General features: G+C 40.7%; 1 protein-coding gene across 5 annotated transcripts in view; it reads right to left on the minus strand.

Moving 5' to 3' along the window:
* The window catches only part of RSF1 (remodeling and spacing factor 1), a 210,792-nt gene that overhangs the window by 128,292 nt on the left and 56,870 nt on the right, over nucleotides 1-25,630 (minus strand). For 2 of the 5 annotated variants that reach the window (XM_033947834.1, XM_033947833.1), the window contains exons 3-6: nucleotides 19,478-19,570; nucleotides 17,849-17,887; nucleotides 4,819-5,024; nucleotides 3,897-4,051 (exon numbers count right to left, since the gene is read on the minus strand). In XM_033947834.1, coding sequence (XP_033803725.1) covers nucleotides 3,897-4,051; nucleotides 4,819-5,024; nucleotides 17,849-17,887; nucleotides 19,478-19,570 — 493 coding nt within the window. Of the gene's footprint in view, nucleotides 1-2,001; nucleotides 2,178-3,896; nucleotides 4,052-4,818; nucleotides 5,025-17,848; nucleotides 17,888-19,477; nucleotides 19,571-25,630 lie in introns of those variants that run through there. The other 3 variants (XM_033947835.1, XM_033947836.1, XM_033947837.1) reach the window with 3 other exon arrangements.

The following is a 25,630-nucleotide window of genomic DNA, read 5'->3' on the forward strand; positions in this document are numbered from 1 at the left end:
TTGGGTTTTTTAAATATTTCCTTTCAGTTTTGCCAACAGTTTTTCTATTGCCCCAAAATGTTCCCTCCCAGCTAACAACTCACCATTTTGACAAATTAGTTTTCCTAAAGTCTAAGATCTTCACTTTTAAAGTAATCCTCTCAACGTCTTAATATTCAACCATACTAGCCAGCAATTAAAGGATATCAGATAATCATCCATTCTCCCAATTTGTAGACTCTTAGTCCAACATGACTCTAATCTACATGGGTTCCAGATACTGGCACATTTCTCTCTGTAGAAATCTAGTATCTCTCTACTTCTAGAGAGCAGTATAGATGGGCTGGGGTGGGCATCAATGTGAATTCCACTAATATGGAACATGAGGATGTCACTGGCCAGACTTTACAGTAGATATCCTGCAAATAACGGGATGGTTGGATAGGCTAGAGTGAGCTTGGACAGCAACTTCAGCATTTGGAACCTAGGACAATATCAGTCTATAGCCCAGAAATATCAAAGAACAGACAAGTTAATCTAATCATGTATTTTTTAATGGGTATAACTTATGGGCAGACTGGATAGAACGTTCAGATCTTTATCTGCCATCATTTACTATGTTACTATGCAACGAGTCAACATACAGCATACTGAAACCATCTAGCCTTGAGCCAATGAGTTACCAACCAAGTCACCTTATTACCAAACTCAAAACACCTGCAATGCAATAACCACAACTTAAATTCCAGCTCTTCCATTTTGTAACCTCTGTTGATGCATGCCTTGCAGAAGATGTTACAAAACCCTGTTGGCTAGACACTGCTTATGGGCCTGCTCCAAAACACTCAACCACTGTGACAGTTGGAAGATTTTATCCCGCCACTTCAGTTTGTGATAAGATGCTGTAGAAATAAAATACCCCCACAATGTGATCTTCAGACCATCCAAAACCGCCTCCAAAGATGCTCCATCCTCTACAAGTACTCTTCTAGCCGATATTGGATATGTTGCACCACCCCCCAGTCATCCAAAGACTACCACTAAGTTTCCAATACTGCATACACACACCCCTATATCTTTTTCGGTCCCTCCTAACTCTATCCACAGGGGGGCATGATCTGACCAAGTGATAGCTTCATTTTTGGAATCATGCACCCTCTTAACAGCCCTTTGCCCAGGAAGATGTAGCTGATGCATGAGTAAGAATGGTGGACCACATATAAAAAATTAAAATATCTACCTCCAGAGTGAAGCCAATGCCACACATCCACTACATTTAAACACTCTGTAAACTCATGGAAAGTCTGCCTATCTGTCTTACCATACCCACTTCTGCCTCCTGAGTTATCCTGATTAGCTGAGCTAGTCAGGTTGACCCCCCACCCTACCCTACAACTAAAGAGCCTTCCTGAAATTGCAGAATCAATGGCAAACAGTCCTGCAAGAAGGACCCTTGTTTGTCATTAAGCACATACATATTTACAAAAGTGTACTTAATCCCTTTTATCACCCGTCACTATCAGAAAATGGTCCTGCATAGCCCTCCGACCTGGTTTGAAACCACCTTCCTTTTTCACCATTTAATGCAGAAGGTCCCAGCAGCAATTTTGAGACTTGAACTAGTAAGAGCAAGTGACTCATTCCTGCCCATGCTGGTTTCAATTTAAAGATGGCTGGCAGGACTTCTTGTGGCAGTCTCACAAGACTGCTGTGGAAGTCTTGGAAGCCATTTTGACCTGGAACAGGCCGTGCACAGGAGTGAATAGGGATGCTCCTGTGTCCACTAACCACCAATGACAAGGTAGGTCAAGAGATCCACTGCCTGGAGGAGGGGGCTTGGGATGAAGCTGTGGGATCAGGAGGCCTTTTTTTAGTAGGGTGGGGGAGAAAGAACTGGGAGCTGTTAGATGGGCGGTTTCAAGATTCTGTGAAAAACAGTGGCTAATTTTGGTTGTAGATTTGGTTTCGGTAAAAACCGAAGATCCTGGTTTTGATCAGGTTCTAATTTAATATTTTACCTACCTAGGGTAGGGTTCACCATCCTCACTTATCCTACTTTGAAGCTCTCTTCAGTAAGTTAGCCAGTCTGCAGTAGAAGACAATTTGTCTCTTCATGGATCAATGGACACCATCTCTACGCAGCAATCTTTGGTCCAGAAGGCCAAACCACTCTAGATGACACATCGTGCAGCCATGTATTCTCCCCAGTATACAAGCATCTCCGCCCTAGCCTTTATCCACAACAGAGAGGATAGACAAGATTACCACCTATGCATTTCTCTGTTTTAGCCTGCCCCCCAGAGCAATGAAAATGACTGATACATTCAGAGGGATAGCTAGAAGTATCATTTGTGCCAACATGCATAAGCAGCATTGGATAAAGTCAAGAATTGATGGGTACTGGCAAATTCTCCATAATTTCTCAGATCTTGGCACCAGGCAGACATGTCTGGTTGGCAGATGGAGGCCTCTGTATCTCTCAGGAAGGAATCACCAACTACCACTACTCTATGCTGCCTAACGATCCCTAATCCTGCAGCTTTGGATTTTTGAGCATTGATTCTTCCTGTACCTTGAATGTTCTCACTTCCTCTGCTTCAATAGCTTATACCAGTTCTTTAAGGGAAGCTGGAGTCAAGATGTTGATTCTGCAGGCTCTGATTATGTGTCATTTTGTCCCCTTTCAGTAAAGTTTTATCTTCCCCTCTGCTGGAGATCTTTGTCCCTTAAAAAGCATTACATTCATCTACTTCTGGTCACAGTTCCTTTTCTGCCTTACTATCTCCTCTCTCACTTTCTCCACTTGTTTCATAAAGGATTCAACTCGCAGGCAATTTTTCACATGGAACAAGTCTCTCACCTTGGAACTATTTGCTTCCCCTACAACAATTACCAAATGTGTCTATCTAATTCAATTCAGCTAAATAAGGGAATCTATATTGCAAGTTTTGGAAGATTAGGAGGAAAGGGAACTAACATGTCAGACATGTTGTGACTTAAAAAAAGTATAAATAGCCTGCCTCCCCACCTTTGAACAAATAAAAGAAATAAAAGTCTAGTGCATGCAATAAGCGCAGTGAAACACTCCTCTTTCACTAAAACAACAAAAATAACCCAACAGGTAACCCAGCAGTATAAATTTATAATAAAAATTACACTTTTATTTATTTTTAAAAGATCAAGCACAGTACAATGCAAAAAAAAAAAAAAAAAGGCCAGAAAAACTACCTGTTTGCAAGGTATTCATCTTAGGATGATAGTTCTGTTATATAATCCCTTTTCCTTGTTAGTTAATCAATGTCCTCAGCACTTGTGTATGTTTTATCTGTCAGTATATTTCTAAAACCATGACACCCCTGGGTTTATGAGGTATGGGTATACCTAGAAACCAGCACAGAATACCTTAGGGTGCAAGGCTGTTTTCCCATTGATTGCTCAGAGTAAGGGACACATGTACAGTACAGATAGAACCTGAGAAATGCTTAGAAGGACCCTCAAATTGTCCACGTAATTACCCTCCAATAGAACGCTAAGGTTTTATTTGGATTTAGCTCACACCTTTGTAGGTCATGGCACATTACATTCAGTTAAATTAGATAATTCCTTGGCCCTAGAGAACTTACAACATAAGGGTTAGATTTAGTAGTAGGTACTAATACATTAACACATGTGTTATTCATTAGAGGTCCTATTTTTACAATGGGACCTCTTTAGTAATAATGTGTTTTAGCAGGATTAGTGGGTGCTAAAGCAATAGCACACTTTAATAGATCTAACCCTAACTTGGTACCCGAGGCAATAGATGGTTATGTGACTTACTCAAGGTCAACCACTAGGTTACCCCTCTACTGTGCTACAACTAGCATGGGTCCTAAATCATTCTTAGAATTGAGATACATTTGGAATCAGCAAGAGACCTTGTGAAGGCTTTTCCTCTTCTTTCTTGATGTCTTCCTCCTCAAGACTGGGCCTTTCATGGGAAGTGCTATCCTGTTGGCCAGTCTTTTTGAGCAATGCTGGGTCTATCTGTGCTTTCAGCAGTTCAAGTATCTCAGCCAATTCATTTCTATTTCTAAATAAGCAAAAGAAAGAGAAAAGAATTGTGACATTTTTAGTTATGTCAACAGCTGTCCTGCTAAGGTAGTATATGCAAATAAAAGACTTGAAATAAATAAAACAAATCTGTCTGGACAAAGTTATTTAAGGACTTGAGTTACTTTTTAACGTAATTAATATATTCACGAGAAAAATCAGGAGTCCATTTTCAAAGAAATCAAGACAGCTACGGACTTCATTTACTAACAGGGTTTTTGAATCTTAACCACTCAGATTTACCATGTGGATAAAGTTAGCTATTCAACAAATGGATGGGGCCAACTGACATGGCTGGTGGGGGAAGGCTTCGTTGGTCAATGCTATTTTCATTCAGATCAGCAACATGTTAAAGGCTGCCCTGAATCTAACAAGGTAAAACTATCTTTACTTAAAAGAAGGCTAACTGCTTAACTGGACAGTTTTTAATTCTCAATATTGAATTAATGTTCCAGCAAATATATTGTAGCATATCTAAGAAAGGTGAGCTGAACATGATAGTCAGTTAAGTACAGACAGGCAGCTAAGTGCAATTTGGGGCTAAGTTATCTACCTAAACCTTACACCATAAGCCTAAATGTCAAATTTTGATCCACTTGGTTTAGACAAACAAAAATAAAATATTTATCTGGCTATCTTAAGCTACTCAAATCTTTCAAAAGATCATTAAGAATCTACAACTACAAACAGTACTTTTAAAAGGTATTTTAAAATTCAAAAAGAAAAATATATACTGAATGAACCTACGTGACAATACATTTCCAGGAAGATCCATCTTGATCATCTTGCTCCTCTATGTACATTCGGATATTGTGATCTTGGTCCAGTTGGCACCAATACATCATGCCGTCTTTATCTCGGCCAACTGGTTGTAGGCGCATGGCATCAGAATCCTCTTCGTTAATAGTGTTCTTAAATTTCAGATTGTCATCAAATTGACACTCACAAAGATGCTGAGAAAAACAAATGTAATATGAAAAGTCTTCTACTTCTATATTTAAAAATGGTAATATCACTAGAGCACTGGGAATAGTGGACAATTTTGCCTCAGGAATAATATTGCTGTAGCCTAAAATGAAAAAAACAAAAACACCCAAAAATTGCTGCCATCAGCAGCACAGTAAGAATGCAATGTTTCCTACTTTGCAACCTGTGTCTGGAAATAGGACAGAAGAGGTAAACAAGACTCACACTGTACAAACCAGAGAACAGGGAAATAGAAAATGTAAAAGAAAAATGGCAGTTTGAAGAAAGACGGTACCCTAGAACAGTGTTTCTCAACCTGCGGTATGCATAATTACTAGGGGGTACACGGAGAGCATGTTGGGGGTACGCGGGCTGGCTGCCACCCGGGCTCTCTCCCTGCCTCTCCCATCCACTGAAAACACAGTTGTGTCCGATTTCTCCCTACCTCCCCGACCCACCCCCCAAAACCAATCCTGCCACCCGACACACTCCCCCCGCCCTCCTGCCACCAATGCTGACATCAACACAGCCAACAGGGACGGGCCAGGCGCGTGCAGCGACTGCACAAGTGGCTGGCCCACAAGCCTTTCTCCCCCCCTCGTCAATTCTGACATTGGAGAGGAAGTTCCAGGCCAGCCAATCGTTGCATGGCTGGCCCAGAACTTCCTCTCCGATATCAGAATTGATGTCAGGGGGAAGGCTTGTGGGCCGGCTGCTTGTGTAGTCGCTGCATGCGCCTTGCCCATCCCTGTTGCTGTGTCGGCGTCAGGGGACGGGAGGGGAGTGTGTTAGGTGGCAGGGTCCGCTTCGGAGGTAGGGTGGAAAGGCAGGGAGAAACTGGACGCAGGTGCGGTTTCAGGTGGTGGGAGAGGAAGAAAAAGTTGGACTCATGGAGTCACAGAGAGAGATGTTGGTTGGGGAATGGAATGAGGTCTAGAAGAGAGGAAGCATATAGGAGGCAGAAAGAAAGAAATACTGTATACACAGTCAGAAGGAAGTGCAACCAGAGTCATGAAATCACCAGACAGCAAAGATAGGAAAAATTATTTTATTTTCAATTTAGTGATCAAAATGTATCAGTTGTGAGAATTTATATCTGCTGTCTTATGCTTTGCTCTAATTTGTCTATTTTTCTTTAGTTGTTACCGAGGTGACATTGCATCTGTCTTGACAAAGTCATCTCTCTTGACCTCGTTGAAAAAACTCTGAATATAAATAATTAACATTTTCTGTGCATACAAGGACTTTGTTATTTTTTAATTTTGTGGTTACCATTATGTATTAATAAGATTACATTGTGTATATATGAAAAATGGATGGAAGACATTGCATTACAATTAGTACTATTATCATGGGGATGGAGTCAGTGGTGGAGTTTGGAGGAGTTTGGGCAGAGCTTGGGTGGGGGTACTCAGTTGGTTATTTGTTAGGCTTAGGGGGTACTTGGCTTGAAAAGGTTGAGAAACACTGCTCTAAAACAGAGGTAAACAATATTTTTATTTAGAAAGTTCAGTATAAAGCATCAGTCAACTGCTTGCTACTTGGAGCTTTGCAAATCAGTTCCTGGCTCATCTATACCTATTGGTAAACTTCATGCTCATTTATGGCTACATGGGATTTATTTACGTAAATAATTTTTCCCCCAGTAATGTGGTCTTATTCATTACTAGCTCAGTTATTTCTGTGTTCTTTTTATACTGATTGCACTGTACCAATATTTGTTATACACTATTAGTAGACCCAGGAGACAAATTGACAGTGATACCTTTTAATGGTATTATCTTTTATCATTTTTGTTTCTGCCATTATAGATTTACTAGTTTTTTAGCCCATTACATTAACGGGTGCTAGAATAGATGTGTAGACTTAGGCATTTCTTTCTTTCTTTCTTTCTCTATGCCCCGGCTGTCTTTTTTTCTTTCTTTCTCTCTGCCCCCTGTCTGTCTTCCCTTCTCCCTTACTTTTACCTCCCCCTGCCAGCAGCACCCCTTCCTTGTTCCCCCTGTCCAGCAGTAGCCCTTCTCTGTTCCTTTTACTCCTTCCCTGCTCCCCCCTGTCCAGCAGTAGCCCTTCTCCATTCCTTTCACCTCCCCCCCTGTCCAGTAGTACCCCTTCTCTCCTACCTGTTCACTGTCCAGCATCCGATAGGCCGGGCAGCCTCGGGGCTTTTGCTAGGCTGGCCCACCTCGCATTATTGAAGTAGGCCGGCCTAGCAAATGCCCCATTGGCAGCTGCTGGTCCGGAGGTAAGAAAGAGAGGCGTCGTCAGAAGTCAGCCGGCATTGGAGATCAGGGCAGGATTGTTGCTGGGGAAACCGTCGCACGCATCGCAAACCACCGAAGGCTCCTACTGCGCATGTGGCAACACGGAGCCATGGATCACAGCCGCAGTTTCAACTGTGCATGCGCGCTAAGGATTTTATTATAGCAGATACATGTCTTGAACTGTCAGTTTCATGCAAACAGATAATTATGGTTTTACATGTTTTAGTCTGGATACCTCATCTGTGACCTTCCATATGTTTGTACTCGATTATATACGTTTATAATTTGATTTATGATCATTTTTTTAAAGTTTTTACATATTATTATATTCATGTATGTTTACAGTATGTTTATTATTTGTGTATATATTTTTATGCCCCTGATGTAGGCAATTCACCCAAACAAGGGCTTTGTAGGGTTTTCAAACATCTCCATATCCCCTTATTGTAGATGACTGCATTCCTTTAGCATGCCAATACCCTTGTACTGGTATTGCCCCTCTATTCCAACACTCTACATACGTGAGAGGTGCTGCTTCATCCGAGGAGGAAATATTTTCTCCCTGGAATCTGTCACCATTAGGGCAACGATTCTCCTGACGAAGCTCTGAATCGAATGAAACGGGGATGCTCCATTGAGCTAATTGCCCTTCAGCTGCGTTACCAAGCATACAAAGCTAAATACAGTTCCCATTAAGGGTAGTTCACTATTTAAGATATACATTTAATCACATAAGATATTTAAAAACCAATACGGGGGTTTTGACTCGTGATAGCTCGCAAATGGTTGTCCTGCAAAGACTAGTTCTAAAAACAGGCAACCGCAAGCACTTGAAGTCTTTTCTCCCCTAAAGGATATATATTAACTTTAAATTTGAAAGTGGGACACACCGATAACATTTTCACATACAACCATCACGTTTAGTTAAGGTTCAATAGTCTGCTTCAAGAAATGATACAATGTTCTTAGCTTCAACGAGGACTGACTATATTGATTGCTCTGGAAACCTCCAGTTTTTGAGTACAGGAAAGAGTTTTGTGTTGACATTTGGTTTAAAAAAATATTACACACACATGAGTTACACTAAGCTACATTACTAGAATATTGCAGAATCTAGTGCATTCCCAGAGAGTTAAAAATACAACTGTTCAGAGACAAAGACATGGTGTTTTATACTAAAATGCTCATTACATTTAATGAGCCTTTTGGTACAAACTTCTAAAAAATAATGAATTATCAAAGGGAAGACATGAATTTTGAAAGTTTGATGAGTGAGACTCAAAACTTAAGAAATTTAAGAGTTGAAAATGACTATAAGAAAGGCAGTATATAGAAAATTACTCTGTAGACTGACCATATGGCCAATCCACAGAGTAATATACTAACATAGTAAATGACAGCAGATAAAGACATGAATGTTCCATCAAGTCTGCCGATTAGTTACACACATTATAAATTCATGATTAAATTAACTAATTTTTTCCTTAATATTTCTGGGCCATAAGACATAAGAAATGCCGCTGCTGGGTCAGACCCGAGGTCCATAGTGCCCAGTAGTCCGCTCACGCAGTGGCCCAACAGGTCCAGGACCTGTGCAGTAATCTTCTATCTATACCCCTCTATCCCTTTTTCCAGTAGGAAATTGTCCAATCCTTTCTTAAACCCCTATACCGTAAACAGGAAGTTGAAACAAAATAGGTGGGACTCTGAGAGGGAAGGTCCTGACATCGGCAGCCTGTCTTGATCGCTGCCCCTGCCGAGTCGCCAAAGAGGGCCGCGGGGAAGGTGCAGGTAGAAGGGAGATGGTCAGCGTGTGCAGGGGGGGTGTCAGCGTGTGGATTGGGGCCATCAGCAGTGTCTGTGCTGAGAGTCTGCCCACGTGCAGGAAGCGGCGGGTAGGGGCCTCCGGCTCGTCTTGGGCAGCAGGGCCTGCGGTGCAACAAAGTTTTTGCCGGTTTGGGGGGGCCGTGAATGTGCAGGGCACACAGGAGCAAGATCATGGGGAGCCTTCTACAGTGGCTGTCTCCCCTCCCAGCAGCTCTCGTACTTACCAGGGCAGTGATTCACTTCGGCAACTTCCCCTTTCCTCAGAGGCGGCAATGGACCCAAGACTGCCTAAGGAAATCACTGCTGCAGGCAAGTACTGAGAGCTGCTGGAAGGAGAGGAAGCCACTGTTGGAGGCTGGGAAGCTGCTGGATAAAGGGAGAGCTGCTACTGGACCTGGAGGGAGGTAGAAGAAGAGATGCTACTGGGAGTGGAGGAGGGAAAGGGATGGGAAGAGAGTTAATGTTGGATAGGGGGGGAGGAGGGAAAGGAGAAGGAAAAAGAGGAAGGAAACAGCTGGCAGGCAGATTACAGGAGGAGAAGGGGGTCAGGGAGGAATGGAGAGATCAGATGAGGGAAAGGGGAGAGAAAGAGGAATGAGAAAGTAGAGAGAGATTGATGCTGGAAAGGGGGTCAGCAGAGAAATGAGAGAGGGATAAAGATGCTAGATCTGGTGTAGGAGAGATACAAATGAAGAAAGCAGTGAAGCTGGAATGAATGATGTAAAAAGGAGAGAGGAGGCACAGATGGAAAGGAGAGAGGGGCATAGAAAGAAGTCAGATACATATGGAAGGGGGAGAGGGCAGACAGTGGATGGAACAGGCAGATGCTGGATTGAAGAGACAGGGCAGACGTTGGAAAGAAAAGAGTGAAAAGAAGATGAAAGCAGAGACCACAAAAGGTAGAAAAAAATAATTTTATTTATATTTTGTCATTAGAATATATCAGATTTGAAATATATATCCTGCTAGAGACATAACTGGGGACTGCAAAGCCCAGGTAGTGCTTCTTTAGCTTCCAGCTGGCTTAGGGCTCTCTCTGACCAGGGGGCACTCCCCTAACACTATTCCTGTCATGTGTGACTGCAGTATTCTGTTAGCATGATATTTCTGTGTAGCATTCTGTAATAATTTGGCTTGTTCAGTTTTCTTGATAGTAGAGGGGATATATGTGAAGAGGAGGGGAGACAGGGGTTTTGTTGGTCCTTGCTCTGTATATTTATATTTATAAAATGACAATTGTACAGAATATTGTTTCTTTTTATACTTTAATAAAATACATTCAATATAAAATCATAACTGAGGCTTGTTCGGATGGGATCAGATGGTTTGTGGGGACCGAGCTTGCAGAGACGGTGCGGAAATGTGTTTTTTTATTTCGGTCTTAGTAATTTGCCGGTCCACAAAATAATTATTTTATTTCTGCCGGTCCACGGGTGTAAAAAGGTTGAAAAACACTGCTTTAGCTGGTCCAGTTGTGGAATGCATTGTCAGGAATGTTACGTTTTTGTAGAAACCTTCTGCAATTCAGGAAGTTGCTTAAAACCTACTTATTTGTTCAAGCTTTTTTTTAAGTGAATAATACATAAAACCTATATAACAAAACCAGATTCATCCCAAGCTCCACCTACAATATTATCTACTCCTTAACAAATCAAAAAGGCTCAAACCACTCGTTACGTATCCCCTAATATCATGACAATTCTCATGTAATCCGCGGTATGTATTTTGTATTATCATGACAACGCGTATGTAATCCGCCTTGAACCGCAAGGAAATGGCGGAATAGAAATCACTAATGTAATGTAATGTACATAACTGTGGTTTGAATTAGGTTTGAACAGGTAAATGGTTAAGAACATAAGAATAGCCTTACTGGGTCAGACCAATAGTCCATCAAGCCCAGTTGCCTGTTCTCACGGTGGCCAATCCAAGTCACTAGTACCTGGCCCAAACTTAAGGAGTAGCAAAATTCCATGCTACCGATACAGGGCAAGCAGTGGCTTCCCCCATGTCTTTCTCAATAACAGACTATGGACTTTTCCTCCAGGAATTTGTCTAAACCATTCTTAAAACTAGCTACGCTATCTGCGCTTACCACATCCTCTGGCAACACGTTCCAGAGCTTAACTATTTTCTGAATGAAAAAAAATTTCCTCTTATTGGTTTTAAAAAAGTTTTTCCCTGTAACTTCAGCAATATAGTTTATAAAAATGTTAAAAAGAACAGGCCCAATAACAGAACCTTGAGGCACACCACTGGTAACATCAGTTTCCTCAGAGTGATCTCCATTGATCTCTACCTTCTGTCTTCCACTCAACCAGTTCTTGACCCAGCCCGTCACTTTGGGACCCATCCCGAGGGCACTCAGTTTATTTATTAGACATCTGTGTGGAACACTGTCAAAGGTTTGCTAAAATCTAAATACACCACATCTAGCGTACATCCTCTATCCAATTCTCTGGTCAAAGAAATTGATCAGATTTGTCTGACAAGACCTACCTCTAGTGAATCCATGTTGCCTCCGGTCCTATAATCCACAGGATTCCAGGAACTTCACCATTCTCTGTTTTAAAAGCATTTCCATTAATTTGCTTGCCACAAAAGTCAGACTTACCAGCCTGTAATTCCCTACTTCTTCCTTACTTCCACTTTTGTGGAGAGGGACCACATCTGCCCTTCTCCAGTTCTCCGGTACCACTCCCGACTCTAGAGACTCGTTGAAAAGGTCAGTCAGTGGAGCTACCAGAACTTCCCTAAGTTCCTTCAGCACCCTCAGATGTACACCATCTGGCCCCATCGCTTTGTCTACCTTTATTTTAGCTAGCTCCTCATGAACACAACCCTCCGAAAATTGATCAGGGTCTATTAGTCCTCCATCCCTATTCACGTTTGTCTTCTGCGGTCCCACTCCCAGCGCTTCAGCCGTGAACACAGAACAGAAATATTACGAGCACATATATGACCACCATAGGACTACTTATTTAAATTGGATTTTTTTTAAACAAAATTTTTTGAGGAAAAATCTATCTAAAGATAGTTTTCTATTTAAGCTACATTATAGTCCAAAAGTTATTCATCATGAAATAAGGATTAATTTTAAATTGTAGCATGAGGCTGTATATTCATGCAATGTTTAAATTTTTTGGTAAATGAATTCCATTCATCTATTCATTATGTCACAGGCAATTTTTCTATCTAGAAGACATTATCACAGATACTTGGTTTTGCATTTCTGAAAACTGTGAATTTGTGTCTGCAGAGATAACATTGCTTCTTCACTACAAAAATGTCATAGTAAATGACAGCAGATAAAGACCTGAACGGTCCATCCTGTTTGCCCAATAATCATACTCATATGACCAATCATGGTTAAATTGTCTTTTCTTTAATATTTCTGGGCAATAGACCATAGATACCCGCCCAGTACTGTCTTTAGGTTCCCACTGCTGGAGTTGCTATTGAAGCTCACTCCAGCCTATCCTAACCATCCTATCAAAGTCCTCCCCAGCTCATCCTAAACCAGTGGTCTCCAACTCCAACCCTTTGCAGGGCCACATTTTGGATTTGTAGTTACTTGGAGGGCCTCAGAAAAAAATAGTTAATGTCTTATTAAAGAAATGACAATTTTGCATGAGATAAAACTCTTTATAATTTATAAATCTTTCCTTTTGGCTAAGTCTTAATAATAATATTGTCATTTATAGCTAAAGAGACAGATGATCAAGAAACTGTTTTATTTTACTTTTCTAATTATGATAAACATACCGAGGGCCTCCAAATAGTACCTGGCGGGCCGCATGTGGCCCTTGGGCTACGAGTTTGAGACCACTATCCTAAACCAAATCACCATACATGGGACAAAGACCATGCAGGATTTCCCAGTACTGGCCTTAGTTTTATACCATTCATTTTCTAATTAGAAATCCTCTGTGTTCATCCCACATTTTTTTGATTTTGTCACCGTTTTCATTTCCACTAACTCTCTAAGGAGGGCATTTCAGGCATCCAATGTCTTAATATCTGCCTGAATCTTGTGTAGCATAGCTTGAACCTCTTCTATCGGGTCCAGAAATGGAGGCATAGCGGGAACTGAGTCTGGGTTGTCGAGAGGGTCTTGGCCCATTGTGCATCTTGGACCACCATCTTGGGGTAAAAGCTGGAAGTAAAAGCAAATTCTTGCAAGGTCCAGTACCACAAAACAGACATCTGTTTTCACTGATCCCAAAAGACTTTGTTCCGCCACCGGTTAGCTATATTTTAAGCCTGGTTTCTCCAATTTTAGCTTGTGATGGGGGTGCAATAAACTAAGGCGGCATGCAGAGCTTCTCACTCAACCTTCCATATCAGTTAATGATGTCACTTCCCCCCAGAGAAAGCTTTTTCGTTTGTTTTTTTGGATTGTTTTTGAGGAGGGAGAGATCTAGGTTTGAAAACAGAGCAATACACCACAATACAGATATAGAGTCAGTACAGTTTAACTAAGTAATTAAAGTTTAGAGAATAGATATCAGGCAGCAAAAACTATAACTAGACGGTTTAAAATTAAGAATAAAATCAAAGAGCACTTATCATTGTTGTAGTTAAGGTTTTTCAAGGAGTTGAGAAAAAGACTTCAGCCCTTTTGTTCCTTTGCAAAATTGATGTATACAGAATCAACCCCTTACCTCTTAAGTGCTAAGTTTATATATATATATATATATATATATATATATATATATATATATATACACACACACACATATACACGCACACACAGAGCTTAATGTGAGGAGGGAGGCACAAATAGTAAAAATGAAAGTGAATCCTTTTGAGCAGAAAACTCCACAAGTCTTAGATCTTTGTGTGCATAGCCTGAGGTTTATCATATTATCCTCTCCATGGAGGAGAAAACCTATAACAACAGCAGGCTGTAAAAGAGACCCAGTTTGGGAATATTTTAATGAGGCTTTTCTGCCTATGGAAGGCAGGCATGCGTGCAAAATACTGCAACAAAGAAATGCAAGGTCTGATGAAGTGCTTTGATGAAGATGACAAAAGGAACGTGATTGAACAGGCAGGATCTGCAGGTTGGTAAATGTTTTAATTTTATCATATTTCTTAAAGATTGCCTTGAGGAATTGTCATATCTGAGGAAAAATATATTTATTATTGCATGTTGTTACCATCATTTCTATCATTTTGATACAGTTATGAAGAAATAATGAGTTGAAACAAGCAAATATTCATTTTTTGGGCACTACTGAGTGGCAGTGAATACAATGAAAATAAGCAGAAATGGTATCAATAATAAAATAACAGCACTGATTTTTTTTGTTTAAGAAAATCTATCATCAACCTAAAAGATTCTGGAAACTATCCACCTTCAAGATCACCATCTTCCTGTTCTACAGATTCAGAGTTATCTGTCCAGGATAGTGTTTCAGTCACATCATATATATCACATATGCACAGTATATCATCCAAAAGAAAGAAAATAAATCTGACCATCCAGGAACCACCAAAGATAAGTCTGTGATAAAAACTAGCAGATTAGAAAAAGAGGTAATTGATGAAAAAATTACCCAGTTTGTTTATGCAACAAACTTTTTTTTCCTCTGATTGAAAACCTGCACTTCATTAATATGGTTCAGTCAATGAGACCAGGATACAGTTCACCCAGAAGAGCAGATGTTGCAAGAAAACTGCTAGACAAAGCGTTTGACAGGGAAATTGAGCAATATGCAACAGGTCCAGAGGGTAAAATTAATATGTCTTGTTGGGTAATGTCCCTTGATGTTCCTGTTGTATGTGTTTGTACAACAGAAAAGTCTTGCAAAAACAATTGATACTTCAGAAATACACATACAGTAGAATACTTGCAGGAAGTAGCAGCAAAAGCTATAACAAAATGTGAAAAAAATTCAAATGTCTAGTACATAGTTTAGTCACAGACATTGCTGCAAATGTATGCAAGATGAGAAGAAATTTAGAAGAGCATGAAGAGAATACCAAGCTAATAACATATAGCCAAAGAACTCATTTGCTGCACCTCCTAGCCAAATACTTCAGTGACCCAGAAATAAAGACTAATGCCATTCAAATTGCTAAATACTTCTGCAACAATCATTTTGCTGCAGCAACAGCTCTGAAAAGAATGGATAGAAGCTAGCTAACACTCCCACAAGATGTTAGATGGAACTCTGTATTGGACTATTTTGAGCAGTATATCAAGAACTGACCTATTGTGATGACAGATTCTGAACAAAATCAAGAGAAAATAGATGGCACTATTACAGCCAAAATCCTCAACATTGGCCTTAAAAGAAATGTTGAAGTTATGCTGAGAATACTGAAACCCATTTCAGAAGCTTTAATCAAAATACAGAAAAATAGTATTTTACTGCTGATGCTGTTGAAATTTGGAAGGAACTGAGTGAGCACTTAAAACGAGACCTGACCAATGACAGAACTACAAGCATTAAAAAAACAAACGGAACAAGTACTGTCTTCAGCTCATTTTCTTGCAAATATTGTCAATATCAAGTACCAAGGTCAAACCTTAAGTACTGAAGAGGAGGAGTTAACTATGACACGGGTATCCAAGAATCATTAATCTGTAATGACAATTATAATAAACGTCAGAGCTAAGGGGGAACTATTCAAGAAATATATGTTTGCCGATGATGTTTTAAAGAAAGTCACACCAATGAAGGTCACTTATTAAGAACTTGGATTTAGAGACCTTTGACGTAATGATTTCATTTTTAACAGCAGTAGTTTCTTCTCCTGGCATAAAAAATACTCTCTTCTTTTGGATTCATTCATTCCAAATTGAGAAATTGATAAAGCAGGAAAGCTTGATTTTCTTTCCCAGATTATAAACAAACAAGAAGAGGAAAATGAGAGAGCTACAAAAGATAGTATTGTACATTTTCCATGTGTAAACCTGAACCTTTTAAAAATACTTTAACCACATCAGTAAACATTGATGAATACAAATGCTATAATGTTATTATTTTGGTTAAATAAAGAAAACTATTTAAATTGTTAAGGTAATGATTAATTTTCTCCTTTCAATAAAGTACAGGAGAAAAGTTGTCCAAATATGAATGATAGTTCACCTCACAATAATTTCATAATTATTTATGTATTTCTTAATAATATAACCAAATCAACAAATTTTTTATATTATTTTTTTAATGAAACCTTCATCTGGTTGTAAATATTAAGATTATACAAGCAAGAATGAGTCTTTCTGCAGAAAACCATGATTTAAATAAGTCTTTCTGACTAGTAATTTAAATTGCATCCACCCTGATAAAAAAAAATCCTACTGTACCTAAAAGGTACACCACTACAACAGCCATCATGCTTGTAGGTGTCTTATAAATTCTGAAATAGAGGTCTTTCTACGTTCTAGGATGGCTCATATATTTGTACAGAAATAAGAGTTAAAATGAGAGTTGCACCTAGATCCCACTGGTCAAAGTCCATTGTACTGACCACTAGGCTACATGTTTGCTGCTCTATTAGGAATGGCCAAAATACCTGAAAATGTCACAGAGCCTAGTATACACTGTCACTTTCACTTCTTAGGGTCAGCAACCACTGGGAGATTAAGAAGGGGTCATGCCTTCATCCCTCCAGTGGTCAACTGCTCAATTAAGGCACCTTTTTGTACTCTGGACGTGGATGAAATAGGTCTAGCTATTAGTCCTTTTTTGCCTTGGACTTTTTTCCTGTTCCGTTATTGCTGAAACACATCCTAATTTTGGGCCTGCCCAAAACATGCCTCCAACACACCCTCCTGCTATTTGGTTGAACTGCAGTGCAAAATATCCAAATACTGCCTTTTGAAAATTGTTAATTTGACATTTTTGGCAGATGGACATGTCAAAATGGCCCAAAAAAATCCATCTAGAAACCGCAGCGTTCACTATCTCCTCCTTTCCCTAATTGATCCCACATGATTGTCCCAAGCTTTATATAACTGCCCTATTGCCTTTTTTTAAAAACAAAACAGGTGTCTGCATGCAAAATCTTTTTTTTAAACACTTTTAAACCCTCTCATGCAAAGTGAACATTGTGCAAAAATATACAAACTTTTCCCATGCCAGTATTTTTGCTATTTTTGTGCTGTTTAACACATGAAATCCCTGTTGTGAAAAGTTCTGCACTTCAGTATATAGTACCATTGATCTGTGAGGGCAACCATCTGACTACTATGTTAACCAGATTCAAAGATTTTCTGTGCTTTAATGTCTTGAGGTTGAGACCAAAATTCATCCTAAGGTGAATACCAGCTTCAAATGACCAAATTTCTTTTGAATTTTTGTTTTTATTTTGAGAGATATTTTCCACTTGACACATTTAGGATAAGCTACCAAATTGATCACCACATTATAATTTGCAGAGTGTGGGAGGGAAGGAGTTAAGACACTGATCTTAAATATATAGCTTTGTGGAATTGAGATTTTGCTCTGTAACTAGATGAGGAAGACTGACAACAGGATTTGGAAACAGATCTCCAAACTATCAATAAGGAACACAGGTCAAGAGCTCCATATATTGAGGACTGTGTGGCACAGTGGTAAGAGCTACAGCCTCAGCACCCTGATGCTGTAGGTTGAAACCCTGCACTGCCCCTTGTGATCATGGGCAAATCACCTAATCCTCCACTGCCCCAGATACCTCAGATAGACTGTGAGGCCACCAGAGAGATAGGGAAAAAGCTTGAGTACCTGATTTGAAACCCATTCTGAGCTTCTTTGGGAAAACAGCTAAAAATATGAAAAAAACCAATCAGATAAATAAATGTACAAATTGCTCCACCATACATATAGTTGTCTGAGATTCTTTGTCAGATTCAGCACTGCTGTAGGGAGATAGGCAATTATTTACCTATGCGGTAAGAGTGTAATGTGGTCCAAATATTCTGAAAGTCCATGCCCCCCCAAAAAGGAGAAAACACTCTGCACCAAATCCTAGGGCTCCTTTTACTAAGCTGCGGTAGCGTTTTTAGCACGCGCTAACCCCTGTGCTACGCGGAGAAGCTAACGCCAGCTCAATGGAGGCGTGTCTAGCGTGAGCTAAAACCGCTAGCGCAGCTTAGTAGAAGGAGCCCCTAGTTACAGAAGAACCAAGCAGAGAAGACCACACCATCAAACTTGTGACAGTACTGGCTCCTATTTTCTGGGTCTCAGGCTTGGGATCTGTGAGGCTGTACTCCTCAGGTGTTGCAGAATACAACTTAAAACAAGGTAAACCTTAGAAGAACACAAAATGGCAACAGTAAAAATGCAAAAAATCCAGTAAAATAAAAACACCTCATATTTTCATGAGCTAGCAAACCTAGCAACCCAATTTCTATGAGAACCCACCAAACCCTGCTACAGCTATATGTTGCTTGCATTTGCCTTCTCTTAAGAATTTCAGGCAGCTCTGTGCGTCTACAGAGCTTTCTGGCTCTGTACCAAGGATCTTAAAGTCCCTTCTTGAGGGCCGCAATCCAGTTGGGTTTTCAGGATTTCCCCAATGAATATGCATTGAAAGCCGTGCATGCACATAGATCTCATGCATATTCATTGGGGAAATCCTGAAAACCCGACTGGATTGCGGCCCTCAAGGAGGGACTTTGAGACCCCTGCTCTGTACTGTTCAAAGAAGATGAACATGCAACAGTGGATAGATAACCATTTTCTTTTCCCTACCACATTCCCACTCTTGAACTTACTGTTTCCTGCTATCTTGTTCCCATGGGTCGAAAGGAGAGTCTGATTAGATGTCCCCCTCCCCCCTTTTACTGAACTGTTTTATTTTTTTAAGAACGTTATTCATGTTGTCTGATTAGCAAAACGGTTTAATAGCAAATTTGGGAGGGAGACTTCCAACTTCATCGCAGTTCTTGCCTTGGACACCATGCTGCCAAAGACTACAAGCAATTTAGCTATTAGGAGGAGAGGGTGCCATGTTCTGTGGTACATCAACTATCTACATTTATTATATGCAGGTACTATCTCTGCCCATAGTAGGCTCACAATCTAGGTTTCTGTGCCTGGGGAAATGGAGGGTTAAGTGAATTGTCCAAGGAGCAGCAATGGAAATCAAACCCAGTTCCCAAGGTTCTCAGTCCACTGCACTAATTATTAGGTTACTCATCTCATCCTCCTCCTCCTCTTACAGCTGGGAAGGCCATGACCTCCAGAGAGGAGAGCTCCTTGAAGCTGTCACCTTAAGTGAGCTAGACTCAGCAGGATTAAAGGATCAAAAAGCTCCATACTGATGGCATCGGCATTCTCCAGTGTACAAAACTAATGTAGACTGTGCAAAATCAACTTTAACAGAAACAAACAAAACAATACAGCCACTACCTTTAGAACTCCTAGTTTGCATTCCATAGTCATTTCCTGATATCCTTTCTTCTCCATCTCCCAGGCCCAAGTGCTGTTGAAATCTTGGCATATCTGTCAAATAGTGAACATGAATTAAAATCAAATAAATGTGAACTGAAATAGGTTGAAGCCTGTAGTTGAAATTTAAGTTAGTGAATAATGTGCAACAAAATAGTATGCAATATCTAACATGTCTTGTATAAAATGGCTGAAACTATGAACAAAAATAACCACAGACAGACTATGGACAACATACTATGACAGACAGACAAAAAAAAAAAGGCACTAAAAAAAAAAGAAAAAAAAAAAAAAAAAACTATGTGTACTTCTGATCTGCAATTACTTTTACTTATTTACATATTGTACTCAATCAGATCTATCTATATGTTTAAATCATTTTTATTAAAGTTTCCAGTGCAAAAGTCATATAAGCAACAATAATAAAACCCCCTAACCATTTCCCCTTTTTCTTCTCCCCCTCCCCCACCAAAAAACACCAACCTTACTAAATATAGTGTGGAAGAGGTTTGACAGGATTTTTCTACTAAGATTCAACAAGTTTTATTCTGATGTTCAAACTCTCCAGGAATTCAGAAATATAGTAATAAAAGATCAAATACATTTAAAAAGCAAAATAGAACATTAAAATAGAGGACTGAATCTTAGGATTTTAAATTTTCCAATGGATTCTGGTATATTGCCTTTAGATATGTTAAAAAAATATTTGACTGAAGTTTTACGTCTTTCCTTCGATACCTCCTACAAAACTTTCAGAAAAGAAATAAAAACCCTATTAAAAAAATCCATGAAGACTAACACCGTATGAAACATTTCAATCCTCTGAAGCAACCCGCTCTACTCTGTAACACCTCTGGACATGTCCAGAAATCCTCTTCTGCAATTCTGAAATCCTCTTCTGTAATCCGCCTTGAACCGCAAGGTAATGGTGGAATAAAAATCACTAATCCTCTATAATAAAACCCTAAGCGCGCATGTGCACTTAGGACAGCGTGTTCCCTGACAGTATGATGTGTCCCTCCGTGCTGAATTCCATTTTCGAACACGGAGGCAGGGAACACGCTGGCGACTCCCCCTTCCCTCCCTCACTCTCCTAGACAACAAACCACTGCCGCCGCCACCGCTGCTGCTCCTCTTCAAAGCAGCCTGCTGAGGATCACCGACCGGCTGTAGCAAACCTCGCAGGCCGCTCTCCACCTCGGTAGCACATTCCCTCTGACACGATCCCGTGCATCAGAGGGAACGTGCTACCGAGGTGGCGAGTGGCCTGCGAGGTTCGCTACAGCTGGCCGGCGATCCTCAGCAGGCTGCTTTGAAGAGGAGCAGCAGTGGCAGTTCGTGCCAGTGGGCCAGAAGAGGGAGCAATACAGGCAGGCAGGAGGCCAGGGCAAGAGGGAAAGGGGGGAACAGAAGGGGGCAACGGAGCAGGCAGGCATGGCACAACAGGGGGCCAGGGGGAGAGGGAAAGGGGGCTGATTTGGGGGAGGGGTGTGCTGGGGGGCAGACAGCAATTATGCTTTGCTCTGGGAAAAGAAAGGAAGACAGACAGACAGTGTCCAAGGAGAGAGAGACAAAGAAAAAAAGACAGACAGCGGCCAGAGAGAGAGAAAGACAGACACACACACATCTATTCTAGCACCCATTAATGTAACGGGCTTAAAGACTAGTGTAATGTAATGTAATATATTATTTGAATATATCTAAGAAGAATATACAAGGAGAGACAAATATGGCATCATCTGTTCAACACAATTACTCCCAATACTCATAGACTGTTGCCAAATTGAAAAATATATACTGAATTTATAGACTATGGAACTCAAGTGTCTGCTGGTATCACCTTCAGAACTAGTCTCGGTGAATAACCATATTGCAGACTATCATCGGTCCAATTATCTATTTGTTAAATTTCTAAAGAACTTTTCTAAAGAGATTTTTGTTATGATTTTAGTGGCACATTGTTTGATGCACAATCACACGCTTGAACAACTACAATGTATGATTATAGATAGAATTCCAGAATCAGTAAGAGGGGGGGATAGGGGTAAAAAAAAAGTTACAAATAGAACAAAATTGGATAGATCAGTTACACAGTATACAACCAAACGGTTTAAATATCACTATAAACTGGCAAGTGTTTTTTTGATAAATTTTTAAAAGAAAAAATAAGAAGGATTTAGGAATCGCAAAGGAAGAAATGTTTAGAACACAGATAGTGCCGTGAGGTAGTGACAAAACGGGCCCCAATATGAAACAAAGCAGCTGAAGGGTGCCGACAAGGCAAATCATAAAACAAACAAGAGCCACATCTAAGTAATATAGCTTGTTAAGTAGAAGTGAACTTATTAAGCAGCTTCTGCAAGAGCAGACCGGAAGAATAAAGAAAAAAAGACAGGATATGACGTAAATCGCTTTTAAAAAGCAGAGCGAGTAGTACTCAGAGCCATTTATAACCTTAACGACGTCAAAAACGGTAAAAGAATGCTGAGGAGTAAAACGGTAAGCATTTCTTCTTTGCCGAATAACCCTAAGCACATTACGTCTCCAGATATTTAAGTTTAAACTTAAGGAGAACATGAAAAATTATCGAAAAGTAAATAAGTATTAGTTGGTCTTGATTGGGTATAAAAAGCAGTGCTATTAAGTTTATAATATGATTTAAATCCAGATGAAGGTCCCCGAGTGGTATTCTTAAAATGCTAAATTGTTAAATTAAATCAAAGACGAATTATAGAAACGCGAAGGAGATAGAAATACGTAAGTGAGAGACTCACTAGTTTTCTTCTTTTATGTTTTTAGTGACTACCATCGTTAAACTTCAATTTTCCTGAAGAAGCTCTAACCAAGTCAGGTAGAGCGAAACGGAGTTCCTCCGTCGTAATAACAGTCTTGGACAGATGGTTAAGAAGTTACACTCAAGTTAAGTAACAGATATGATCTGAATTATGGACGTATAACAATATCAGTCCTTCACGTATTTATATATTAGAAAAATATTTATAAAATCAAAAAATCTATAAAATCAAAAAGAAAAATCTTATAAAATCATAACAAAAATCTATAATATAAAAAAGAAAAATCTTATAAAATCATAACAAAAATCTCTTTAGAAAAGTTCTTTAGAAATTTAATAAATAAACAATTGGACCGATGATAGTCTGCAATATATTCACCAAGACTAGTTCTGAAGGTGATACCAGCAGACACTTGAGTTCCATAGTCTATAAATTCAGTATATATTTTTCAATTTGGCAACAGCCTATGAGTATTGGGAGTAATTGTGTGGTACACTGAATAATTGAAGGTATTTAGATCATTTGTTCAACACCAGAAATTGGACTTAAATAATATTTCAGCAATTTTAGAAGACTCTGTAAAAGATACTACATATAGGTTTAAATTGATAGTGGCCTTCGTTTTTGAGCAACATCTGAATAATGTGTTGAGATTATATTTCCGCAATTCAATATAAAGGACTCGATCCAAGATGGCTGCTGCCTGTGTGATCGGGTAATACGCCGCTGACCTAAGTGCTCTAGTTACCTGTTTTCTAGCTGGCGATTGCTGTTTCCAGCTTAGTTGTGCTTGTTGTTTGGACGCGATGCTGAAGAGGAGAGGCCGGAGCGTTGCTGGAACCTCGCGGCGCTCCGAGGGGCCGACTCTCGGCAACATCGAGGATTTGCTTCAGAGGATGCAGGGAGCAGTGTCTATAACTTCGGCTGCCAGCCCGTTGAGGATCCCGGGTGTGAGCGAGACCAGCGGGATCTCTCTTGGGCCAGACACCACCCTTAGCCCAGAAATTAGAGCACCGCCTCCTCCACCACAGTCAGCCAGTTCTTCCAAGGGCCAGGAAACCCCAAAAGAAGGGGCGGTACTATCCCCAGAGGCGGACGATCCAACATCAGGGAGCCTGGAAATGGAGATCCCGGTTCGGGTAATCTCTGAAAAAGATTCTGTGGGAATTACAATAGCAGGAGGAGGATTGAACCAGAAGGAACAAAACCCAGGATATCCTAAGGACGGTGAGAGACTATGCACTTATACAAGTTTCCTTTTGGGACAGGCCTGCTAAGGTGACCTTAGAAGCCCTTTAGGACCTGGTAGCAAATTTTGGGAAGACAATTAGTCCCAATTTCCAACAGATTGAAAATAAATAATTCATCATTCAGAAGAATTAGAAAAATTAAAATTGGACATGACTTCTTCCAACAATTTACTTCAAAAGATTCAGCAGGATATGGTTTCAGTAAAACAACCAGCCATAATATGCTTTGGTTAAATTTGCTTTCTGTACAAGTTATACTTGATAATATATTGAAATCAATAAAAAATACTTAAATATATTTACGCAATTTAAAGGATTATCCTGACGTAACTAAGATAACACAAGACCGAAGGAGGGCTTTTTTTTCCTACATACAAGAGACAGTTGACCTTGGAGCTTCATTTTGATTTGTGTTATTCATGTAAATGTTTGGTAAAACTGAGAGGTTTGAAAAATATACATTTTTTGATCCAGAGCAATTAAGAGCTTTTATTGATCTAAAGAAGATTATCAAGGATTAAGTTGAAGCGGCTAAATAGGATATATCGCTGTATTAGTGTTAGGACTATATTGTAATTACTACCAATTTTCTTTTTTGATTGAACTCCTTCTTTGCTCGGTATAACTCCCCCCTCTTATTGGTGGGCTAATGAGGACATTGGATACCTTTGAAATAATGTTTTCCTAATTTGATTATCTATCCAGTTTTCTGTAGCAAGTGGATACTTGTGTATTGTTTATTTGAAAAAAAATATATATATATATATATATACAGTGGTGCCTCACACAACGAACTTAATTCGTTCCAGGAGCAAGTTTGTTATGCGAAAAGTTCGTTATGTGAAACGCGTTTTCCCATAACAATACATGTTAAAAAAAATAATTCGTTCTGTAGCATAAAATATGCTAAGATGACATAAAAAAAGATAAATTTTTGGTTATTATTTTTATTTAGATACATCTAAAAACATAATTGTTTTTTAAAACAACACACATTTTTTAAATTTAAAGACAGACTAAGTAGAGTCTAATTTTACAGTGAGAGAGGGCAGAGTCTCAGCGGCAAAAACTGGGACTTAACTGTTCATTTTTTTTTTTTTTTTTCTACCGTGTTTCCCCGATGATAAGGCAGGGCCATCAAATAAGACAGCCCCCCCTTTTTAGAAAAAAATGTAAAATAAGGCACCCCCCCGCAAATAAGCCACCCACCGATACCTGCGCTTACCCGAATCGGGTGGTACGGTGGGTGACTCCGTGTGGTCCCTGGCACCCCCGACACGATCGGGGCAAGAGGGAGCTCAAGCCCTCTTGCCCCCCCGACTCCCCGACACGATCGGGGCAAGAGGGAGCTCAAGCCCTCTTGCCCCCCCGACTCCCCGACACGATCGGGGCAAAAGGGAGCTCAAGCCCTCTTGCCCCCCCCACTCCCCGACACGATCGGGGCAAAAGGGAGCCCAAGCCCTCTTGCCCCGCCGATTCCCCACCTCCCCGACAATATCGGGCCAGGAGGGAGCCCAAGTCCTCCTGGCCACGGCGACCCCCTAACCCCACCCTGCACTACATTACGGGCAGGAGGGATCCCAGGCCCTCCTGCCCTCGACGCAAACCCCCCCCCCCCCCCAACGCCCGCCCCCCCCCCCAAGAACCTCCGACCGCCCCCCCAGCCGACCCGCGACCCCCCTGGCCGACCCCCACGACACCCCCAACCCCCTTCCCCGTACCTTTCTGTAGTTGGCCGGACAGACGGGAGCCAAACCCGCCCGTCCGGCAGGCAGCCAACGACGGAATGAGGCCGGATTGGCCCATCCGTCCCAAAGCTCCGCCTACTGGTGGGGCCTAAGGCGCCTGGGCCAATCAGAATAGGCCCGGGAGCCTTAGGTCCCTCCTGGGGGCAGGGCCTGAGGCACATGGTCGGGTTGGGCCCATGTGCCTCAGGCCCTGCCCCCAGGAGGGACCTAAGGCTCCCGGGCCTATTCTGATTGGCCCAGGCGCCTTAGGCCCCACCAGTAGGTGGAGCTTTGGGACGGATGGGCCAATCCGGCCTCATTCCGTCGTTGGCTGCCTGCCGG

The sequence above is a fragment of the Geotrypetes seraphini genome, chromosome 6 (assembly GCF_902459505.1).
Source record: "Geotrypetes seraphini chromosome 6, aGeoSer1.1, whole genome shotgun sequence".
NCBI classification, from domain to species: Eukaryota; Metazoa; Chordata; class Amphibia; order Gymnophiona; family Dermophiidae; genus Geotrypetes; species Geotrypetes seraphini.